The 10,520-nt window shown below is 40.3% G+C and overlaps 1 protein-coding gene across 2 annotated transcripts; it reads right to left on the reverse strand.

Moving 5' to 3' along the window:
* Positions 1 to 8,199: 8,199 nt before the first annotated feature.
* LOC118745831 lies at positions 8,200 to 9,824 on the reverse strand. 2 transcript variants are annotated; one of them, XM_036479501.1, is made up of 4 exons: positions 9,640 to 9,824; positions 9,386 to 9,580; positions 9,196 to 9,326; positions 8,200 to 8,595 (listed from the first exon to the last, which is right to left on the reverse strand). In XM_036479501.1, the coding sequence occupies exons 1-4, from the start codon at positions 9,751 to 9,753 to the stop codon at positions 8,493 to 8,495; spliced, it is 543 nt and encodes a 180-aa protein (XP_036335394.1). In that variant the 5' UTR covers positions 9,754 to 9,824; the 3' UTR covers positions 8,200 to 8,492. The 2 variants fall into 2 exon arrangements, with proteins under 2 accessions (XP_036335394.1, XP_036335395.1); XM_036479502.1 differs by having other exon boundaries at positions 8,533 to 8,595; positions 9,148 to 9,326.
* Between the last annotated feature and the right edge of the window lie 696 nt (positions 9,825 to 10,520).

Consider the following 10,520-nt stretch of genomic DNA (forward strand, 5'->3'; position numbering starts at 1 on the left):
AATGCACGTTAGTAAAAGAGTCCGTAATTTAATGTCTAAATATTTTTTATAGTATTCTTAAATATATATATTGATTGTAAAAACCCCTTACTAATATCTACACAAATTTATTTTACACAAAACGCCAACAAAATAAAATGAGGAACAACCCTTCCACACTGTAAAATCTTGTTGTGTTATCAATTGCTACCAGATTTTTCGTTATTACACAATTCTTCCAAAAAATGTTTGAACAAGTACAGTAATTCAGGCAGGTTCTGAGATTCATGTCTAAGTGCAAATGGCACAAGTTTACTTTGAATCAAAATTTTGATGTTCTGTATATCTAGTTTTTCATGTCAAATTAATAAATTTTTTCGTTTTCAGCATCTCTTTTATTCCGTAAATAACTCAGTAAAAATCTCGGGATCCCGGAGCTGTAATCCCGGGATTTCGGGACATGGAAAAGTGTCCGGGATCCCGGAATCCCGGGATTCTGGATCCCAGGATTGAATGCCCTAGTATGAACGCACCCTAACGCGCACCAGGATCTTTGGCACTCAAGCTTGGAAAATAATCGTGGGGAAAGTATATTGGCTGAGAAGACAGACGATTCGTCATTCTTTACCATGAACGGCGCACATACCAGGTTTCTGGGTAGTTGTAATAGCCCGCCAGACCTAATAATAGCTAGCACGGGTCTGATAAACAGCATAGCTTAGCGACCTATGCTAACGCTAGCATCGGGCATACACATAATCATCGCAATCATTCATCAACATAATAGCCTTTCAAATCTTTTTTTCTGGTAAAAAACGTAAAAGAACGATGAATAATATATTCAATCCTGAAAAACCTGTAACCTATCAGCCCTGGCGTTGCCATATGGCAACAGGATATATCCCACGAGCCAGGACACCTACCGATGTTCTTTTTTCGTTTATTTCTTATTTATGGCCCCAATGAACGATCCTGAAAAAAATCAGCTAAATATATTCACAAACAAACTTCTGAGTTATTCGGGTTAATCGTTTGTTTCTAAAACTTACTTATTTGATGTCCGATTTCTATAAATTATATGCCGTTGTAAAGGTATTAAAAAGCCTACATTCCTTCTCCAGAAAAGAATATCCTATAATGTCAAACTATGTAGCTATTTCTGAAAGCGGCACCCTGTAACCAATAGTAAGAAGCTTAAAAAAATACTTGCAAAGTTTATAAGATCTGATAATAGCTCTATTTATACCAATGTAGACTTTCTAAATACCTTTACAAGGGCGTACAATTTATAGAAATCTGACATCAAATAGAATGTTATAAAAACCCAATATAGCTGTTTTTACAAAGCGCAAAAAAAATTACACTCTTGAAATCTATATATCTATATATATAAAATAATAGCCGTTTTCGTTGTTCGGAGTTAACTCAAAAACTACTGCATAGATTTCAGTCAAATTTTCAGAGGTTATACCTTGCATATATGGTCCTATTATAGGCTACCAGAAAACTCGGTAGGTGGCGCTGGGGTCGAGTTATTTATAAAAATCGTATTTATGAACCGATTTTTTTTAAATTCAAAACAGCATGATGGCAAACACGTTTATTAAAAATAGACCCGGTAGGTGGCGCGGGAGTAGGGTTATTTATAAAAGTCTTATTTATGAACCTATTTCTTTCAAAATCAAAAGGCATAGTTTCAGCATAATGGAAAATACGTTTACCAAAAATAGATCCGTTAGGTGGCGCGGGAGGCGAGTTATTTATAAAAGATGTATTTATGAACCGATTTCGTAAGCATGATGAAAAAAGCATTTGCGAAAAACGGACCCGATAGGTGGTGCTGGAGTCGAGTTATTTATTTCAAAGGGACCAGCTTTAGTTTTCAGCACTTTATTATTCTGAAACTCGCGGACTGGCACTTGTGTACCCTTCGGTTTCTTTTTCTTTTCTGCCCTTTTCGTTCAACTTTACTCGCTACTTAGTGGGCGCATCAATGTATTTCAAAAGCCTTCATCTGATTGGCTATCACCCATCTGGTGACATAAAATACAATGTTGCCACAGGTGCATTTTTTAGCTTTACATTCCTTTACTTGCTAAGCTAATCTTATTCTATGACACATGACGTGTCATCACCCCATTGACTAATCGCTTCACTCGCTACTTGTAAGGTGGCGTTGCCACACTCTCAATTCAGTACAACTTAATTCTTATCTTCTATGACATCTCACTTCATCGAGTCGCCAGATGGCCGCAAAAGCATTCTACTCATAAAAGCGACTATTTGATTAGACAACATTTACACTAGTCATTTATAGTAAGTGTGGCCAAATTCGGGTTTCGGCAGATTACAGCATCGGCCAACCTGACTTTATAATCGACCTCGATTACGTTAGGGTTGTCCTTATAGTTATTCTCTACAAATAACACTGTGGAACAAATTCAGGTTAGCAAAAGTTAAGTCGATTCTGAGAGTGAGGGGTGAAAATAGAGGCTAAATTAAATTTTCTAATTTAGCCTCTATTTTCACCCCTCACTTTTGCTAACCGGAATTTGTTCCACAGTGTAATCTTGTTACATATTTCTACTTTTACATTATTAACATTTCGGGCGTGTAGTAACAAAATGCGGTATTGAGTGTCGCCTAAATGGGGACGAAAAGGGCCATTCAGATCGTTTATGCTTTGATTAGCCAGTTTTTTATGCGCGACGCTTCTACGATACCGTCGTAAGGCAGCTGAGTCAACTGGCAATTCTCTCTGTCTCTAATTACATACCGGCCGTGAGGCAGAATTTTATGGATCACGTAAGGGCCCCGATATTTCGGTACCAACTTTTTATTGGTGCCGACAGTCGTGTCCACGTTGCGTATAACCACGAAGTCGCCCACAGCGTATGTCTCAGGGGGCTTGCTGCGTTCGGCAAAGTGCTTCGAGTTATATTCTTGTGACTTTTCGATAGCGTCAAGAGCAGACGCTTGAGTTGCCTCGAGGTCACACGCGCAGTTAACTTCACGTTTATCTTCGAGATGTTCCGTCAGTTTGTCAACTATCGTACCCCTCTGTTCTACGCCAAATAGTAATGTGCTGGGCGAGTGCCCAGTGGTGGAGTGTGTGGTATTATTTAGACTATATTCTACCTGGCCAAACATGGTGGACCAGTTGGCATGATTTACCGGCTCACAAATTTTGCTTAGAATGGCTTTAATGACTCTGTTTACCCTTTCCACCTGCCCATTCGCTTGCGGGAAGCAGTGGCTACCTTCACATGGGAAATATCGTTTTTAAATAAGTATGCGCTGAATTCAAGGGAAGTGAAGCACGAACCGCGATCGGATATTAGACGTTTTGGTCTGCTGTAATAGCTGAAGTATTTATCGAGGCAGGCTATAACCTCCTTTGTGCTAGTTGAGTTAACTGGATATAGGCGAACAAATTTGGTGAACGCGTCAATCACGACAAGGACATGTTTGCGTTTTGCGGTTAAACATAGCAACTGTTTTTCTGGGTTCATCATCAGAAGCAGCAACGATTGACTCGGACTTATCAGCAGTTCCCGCTTTCGGGCAACGGCTAAGCGCGTCAACGTGAGTCATGTTTGCGCCACCTCTGTGTTGGATGGAGTAATTGTAGTTCTCCAATTCCAGAGCCCACCTAGCTATTCGCGGATTAAGCTGCTTTTTACTTAGCGTCACTGTGAGCGAGTTGCAATCCGTGATTATCTTAAAAGGGATTCCCTCTAAATAAACTCGAAAACGACGTAGTGCATATATAATGGACAGGGTCTCTAACTCAAAGCTGTGGTATTTTGCCTCGGCGTCTGTTGTGGCCTTCGAAAAATATGTAGCCGGGTGTAAACGACCGTCAGATTGTTTTTGGAGTACAGCAGATCCGAAACCTGCTGAGCTTGCATCGCAGTGTAGTTCGGTTTGTTTCTTAGGGTTGTAAATAGCAAGTACTGGTGCAGACGACAGTTTTCCCTTAAGCTCCTCAAAAGCCTGCAGGCACTCCTCCGTTAGTCCAAATCTAACACCTTCCCGTGTCAATCGTTGCAACGGTCTTGTAATTCTTGCAAAGTTCGGAATGAACTTTCTAAAGAACGAGAACAGGCCTAGGCAAGTTTTCAGTTCTTAGTAATTTTTTTGGGAGCCGATATTTACGGATCGCGTCTACATGCGCATCGCTGGGGCGTATACCCTCTGAACTAACGGAATATCCTAAATACTCAATAGAATTGAAACCAAACTTGCATTTGCTTAACCTAAGTTCCAGCCCCTTCTCCTTCATTCTTCTAAGGACTTTACCTAATAGATCTACGTGGACTTCGAAATCGGCTGTGGCTACAATGATAACATCCATATATACCATTATTGACCCATCATCGATTAAATCTTTGAAAATGTTGTGTACATATCGCTGGAATACCGCGGGCGCATTCTTTAATCCAAAGGGCATACGAACGTATTCGAACTGACCGTAAGGCGTGACGAAAGATGTATATTTGACGGAATCGGGTGCCATTTTCACGTGAAAGAACCCGTTCCGCAGGTCAAGTGTCGAGAAGAACCTTTTTTCGCCTAGATAATCGAGGCAGTCCTCGATTAGTGGAAGCAGGAAGTTGTCTCGTACCGTCAGTTTGTTCAGGGGGCGATAGTCAACGCAGTTGCGGATCTCACCGTTTTTCTTTTTAACTAATACAATCGCGGAAGCATAAGGGGAACCACTAGATCTAATTATATTTTTCTGCAATAATTCATCAGTTATTTTCCTCAATTCAACTTTTTCATAATGCGACAGTCTTCTGGGTGCCGAATGGAATGGTTTGTCATGAAGCAACTTTATTTGCATCTCGTAACTGTATGGTTTTAATTTGATATCTTCTGATTTCAAATAGTTACACTCGAAAGTTTTTTCTAAGGTGTCGATATCCTTTGCTTCTAATCCCTGGTTTATGTTTACCTCAGTTACGCAAGCACTTAGTTCTCCTGAGTTAACCTCATCAAAAAATTTATCGAAGGGGCATAGGCCTTCGCTACAGGACCCCTGAGACATCGCGTCAGCTTTTGATTCATTCACATAGTCTATCTTGTTCTGATGTCCATTATCGTATGGTTCTGAATAACCCTTTTTACCCTGAACACTAGCAGTACCATTCAAGTTAAGCGCACAGAAATACGATTTTCCATATAGCAAATTATCTTTTGCTTCGTTTGAATGCTTTATGAAGTTCATGTTTGTTGTATTGCTCAGTGAGCACAAGTGAATGTTAAATTCTCTTAGAAAGTCTCGACCCAAAATTAGCGGAATTGTCATTGTATCATCAGGCACAATATTCAAAACAAGAGATTTTATTTTATTTTTGAACTTTATTTCAGTTTTTATTTTTCCATATGTTAGCAATCTATAACTTCCTAAACCTCGATAAATTGATTTTGCAGCGGTTCCGTCAACCTGAACTGGCACGGCGGACCTCCGAATAAAGCTAACCGGACTACCGGTATCGAAAAGAGACATAATCTTTAAATTCTGTGCATTTAACTTGCTTGGTCAAATAGGCGACACTTACCATATTCATAGACCCCAACTGTTGGTAACAATAGTCTTCATCCCTGTTGTCGATTACTGCGGCTCTGCTCTTCTTTAGTGCTAGATTCTTCTTCGGATAGGTGCAGATTCGGTGGTCATGGCCCATCTTCCAGCAACGAAAGCAGCTTCCATCAGGCCTTTTCTCGTATGGCATTTGCTTTGGAAGTGCCCCATGCGAGTGCAGTTGAAGCACCGTACCTCGGCGACTTCGGCTTCTTCAGGTTTGGGCGTGCTTGACTTTGTTGGCTTTGATTTGGTAGCAGCCTCTCGGTTATATAGCCGACAAGAGCGGCGTCGTTCATACAAATCCAACGACTCCTTAAAATCTTTCATTGTTCGGGCATTCATTAGTAGATAGGCCTCGGGCGAGTTGTCTTGCAATCCTTCTACAATAAAGTTGATCAGCTCGAATTCATCGACATAGTCGCATCGGGCAGCGATGTTTTCCATCTCCAAAACGTATCGCCGAACGCTGCACTCTTTGTCCCATTTATGGTTAGCCAACGCCTTGTAGACTTCGTTGCGGCTCACCACTCGACCGAATTCGGTGATCAAAAGCACATCTCTGGTTAGCAATAGCTTCGCGTCTCCGGTGATGGTGTTGCACAGACACGTATACCTAAAGATGTCATCAGCGTTCACCATCTGCATGACTCTTTCGCAGTTGCGTATGAAGTCATGCACACTGTATGCTCTGTTCTCACCATCAAATTTCGTAATGGTTGAGCATACCGAACGCGAAAGGTCAGACGGCTTGACATGTTGGACCAGATGGACCCGACGGCGCTATCGTAATTTGTTTCTTGGCACTCGCGCCTCAAATTGGCAACGGACTTTTGCAGCAGCAGTAATTCTTGTTCCTTTTGTAGGATTGCTATTTTGCGATCTAAGTCAGTTTCGCTGATCTCGAGTTTCTTGCTTGGGTCGAGGGTATGTTCGACCACATTAATGTTAGTAGCGGCTGCGGTTTCGCTGTCAGCGTCGTTGTTCACAGCGGTAGCAGCGGCGATGGAGTGCGCATTTACGGTTTTAGTGGCGTCTTTGTTGGTAGCGGCGGTAGTGGCATCTTTGCTAACTTCAGTGGCGGCGGTGGATTCTTTAGTAATAACAGCGGCGGTGGTGACATCTCCGTTAATAGCAACGGCGGTATTGGCATCTTTGTCAATAGCTGCGGTGGTGGTTAAGTCTTCGTACGTTTTGAAGATTTTAGTGGCATCGGTGTGATAGGCAGCGCCAGTATTTGCAGCGCCAGCAGTGATCTCGGCAATATTAATCTCCTGGCCATCGATTTTAATCGGGTCGCGGAAGGTAGCTTCCTTTTGTACGGCAAACAATGAGCGCGTAACTGGTCTGCCTCCGACGGAATTAGGCATCTTGCTTAACTGTTCCAAGTTGAAGGTGGGCTGGGTGACCCCACATCTGAGCTTTAAAAGGACCAGCTTTAGTTTTAAGCAGTTTATTATTTTGTAACTCGCGGACTGGCACTTGTGTACCCTTCGGTTTCTTTTTCTTTTCTGCTTTTTTCGTTCCACTTTACTCGCTACTTAGTGGGCGCATCAATGTATTTTAAAAGCCTTCATCTGATTGGCTATCACCCATCTGGTGACATAAAATACAATGTTGCCACAGTTGCATTTTTTAGCTTTACTTGCTAAGCTAATCTTATGCTATGACACATGACGTGTCATCACCCCATTGGCTAATCGCTTCACTCGCTACTTGTAAGGTGGCGTTGCCACACTCTTAATTTAGTACAATTTAATTCTTATCTGCTATGACATCTCAGTTCATCGAGTCGCCAGATGGCCGCAAAAGCATTCTACTCATAAAAGCGACTATTTGATTAGACAACTAGTCATTTATAGTAAGTGTGGCCACATTCGAGTTTCGGCAGATTACATTATAAAAGCCGTATTCATGAACCTATTTTGTTAATACACATTCGAATGATGTTTTTTTTTTACTTTTCGCTTTTGGTTTCCATGTACTTACTATTGGGGGATCAAAATTTTCGCGTGAATGTTTTTTTTTCGGGCGAAACTCAGGATAAGGAAGATTACATACATAAAATGATAGCCATTTTCGGTTTTCGGACAAACTCCGAAATTGTCGGAAGTCATTTTATAGGCTACTGGAAAACACGCTGGTGGCGCTGGAGTAGAGTTACTTATAAAAGTCGTATTTATTAACAGGTTTCGTTCAAATTCGCAGCGTGACTACCTGTATGATGACAAATTCCTTTGCTAAAAATGGACCTGCTGGAGATTAGGTATTTAGAAAGTCTGTATTTTTTTATCAGATTGGAATTCATAATTTTGTATTCTTTTCATGACAAGCAAAGGTTTTGCAGAAAAGGGACCCAATGGATGACGCTGCACCCTAAATATATGGAAACCCCCACGGGGTTTGTTTATCTTAGACGAATTTATTTTAAAGATGGCTAAATCAAAGATGCGTTTAAGTATGCATATAAAGACACGTGAGGTTTATCAATGGCTTCATTTGAACGATATTCATGAGATCACACGACTCATTTATCCAATGTACGCGAAAACTTTTCATCCTGTGGGGCAGCGAGGTTTCTTGGCCTTCCTATAATTGAAAACGCTCATCTGTGCTGTTGAGTTTCCATATAAGGACTTTTATTGGCTTACATGGTACACCGGACCAATGCTGAAGTTGCAGGATCATAGAAGAATATTACGCACGCTTGGTAGAGATCTCACAGGCTGAAATAACACCACAGGTAAAACGCATTACATCGAAAGGGATTAGTATTCCATATGGAATCACAGCGCTACTATTCTTGGCATATGTGTGAGGAGGATTCCGTTTTCTAGTCGTTTCAATTTAAACTAAAAATTTTTACTTTACAGACCGCTTGTGCTTTTAAACGCTATTTTTGAATTGGCCAACGCAAAAGATCTGATTAGGCGCCGCGAAGAAAGCGGGCATTTGCTAGTACTCTTATATGATATGATTCAAGATTAATTGCAACAAATCGATTTCTTGCCCGTTCGTCGTAATACAGTCTAATGAAGGTAACATTACTTAAAATTGTTTTAAACCTAGAACTATTATATATTAGGTGCAATCCCGTATTCCTCGGACTTGGACTAGTTAAACTGTCAAAAAATAAAAATTCGCTCAGAGCGAGAGAGTAACATTGAAAAGTACGGGATCGCTTTCAAGTAAAAAATGGTAACTTCTGTCAAGTTCAACATAACCTCCAAATTTTGGTTGTAAATTTTTGCTTATTTTGTATGTAAACACACTCAGCTCATACATGTAAATAACCAAAAATACTTTCAAATTCATTAGAATCCACTTAAACAAGTAATGAAATACTTTTCAACATGAATTAGCAGAGTGCACTTTTCTTTTGTTTACAATTTGGTTGCCAAACACACTACAGCTGATCGTTTGACACATTTACCAGAATTTACCAGCAAAAAATTCTCGACTAAAACTGGTAACTTCTGACAGAGATAGAACCGTATTTACTCTCTTTTTTGTCCTCTCAATAGTCAGAGAACCGAGTACGGGATCAATTTCCAGTAAAGTCTGACTGATTCTGACTATACCTGACTAGTCCGGACCCGTACGGGATCGCAACTATTTATAAAATTTACAAATTGCTGATAGTATTTGCAAGCTTGTTGAAAACCTCGGCGCAAGCTTTCAATCCTTCCCCCATTGCAGTCATAGCCTGCGCAATCGAAAAGGTTGCCTCCACCTGTCTGACGTTGTTTTCTGCCAGCATCTATTGATACGAAATTTCATTAATTAATTTCCGCAAAGTTTTTATAATGATATAATAACCTTCATAGCTTCAGCTTGCTTTTGAGCGATTTCCAGAAATTTATTCTGGATATCGCTCTCCTTTTCCGCACGTTTCCTGTTTAAGTTTCTAGGTATATCGGGGAATCGAATATCAGTGCCGATGCTATCTTCAGATAGCGGCACCATACCTTCAATGTCTATGTCGTCGCCGTCCTCCATAGCTAGCTGTAAGTCCTAATAATAAAAGAAAAAATATTAATGACTCACTTTAAATACTCTTATAGAACCTTAACCTCTTCTAAAGGCATATTTTCGAACACCGACTCGTTGCCGTCGATGTAGCTGCTCCCAATGAGAGCAACCACGCGCCTCTCCAGCTTCGTCATGGGCGCCTGATCGTCGGGCATGTATCCGGTTAGAGCATGTTTCCTCTTCCGGTCGCGCACACGTATGCTAGTACGGCTTTTCAAATCCCGCCAGACCTTAAAATAAAAATATATATAAAATTATTTATTTTTTATTTATTTATTTATTTAGTTAGCCAATGAATACAATAAATATCTTATAGGCTAAGTGGAATAGAATATAATACAATCATTCGTAAAATAAAAATAAGAGAATAAACTACTTACAAAAAAGATTCAGATAATATTTCCTGCATACAAAGCCTTAAAACGCCAACATGGAAAAACTCGGGATACCGTAGAGGTCTGGCAGGTATGTTAAAGAAAATCTCCTCAAGGAGGACGAGAAAATCTACAACATCACGAACGACGTCGAAGACGAAAGACACAAGACAAAATTGTTCTCCTGCTCTGCAGGGATTTTAGATTGATCAGTAGACAACTCGATTCATAGGCGGGAACAAATTAAAACAAATGTGAAACTTTATGGTAATGTTAGACAGGGGTGTCAGAATATACCTAAGCATTCCATCATTTTTGACTGAAAAAAAGGAAAAGCACACCACGGCCAAAAATTTCGCGCGATATAGGAAAGAAAAAAGGATAATAAAAGGATATCAAGGTTGGAAAAATTTTCTGATATTAATACATTTCATTCGTTCAAGGAACTTACACTCGTATGATGAACTACATATCCTAAACTAATCAAATTAATTATCAACAAGATCACATGTTGCCATCTTCGCGGACTTCCCCACCACCATCTTCAG

This window comes from Rhagoletis pomonella, unplaced genomic scaffold, assembly GCF_013731165.1.
Source record: "Rhagoletis pomonella isolate Grant_MI unplaced genomic scaffold, Rhpom_1.0 Rhpom_scaffold_00009, whole genome shotgun sequence".
Lineage (NCBI taxonomy): Eukaryota > Metazoa > Arthropoda > Insecta > Diptera > Tephritidae > Rhagoletis > Rhagoletis pomonella.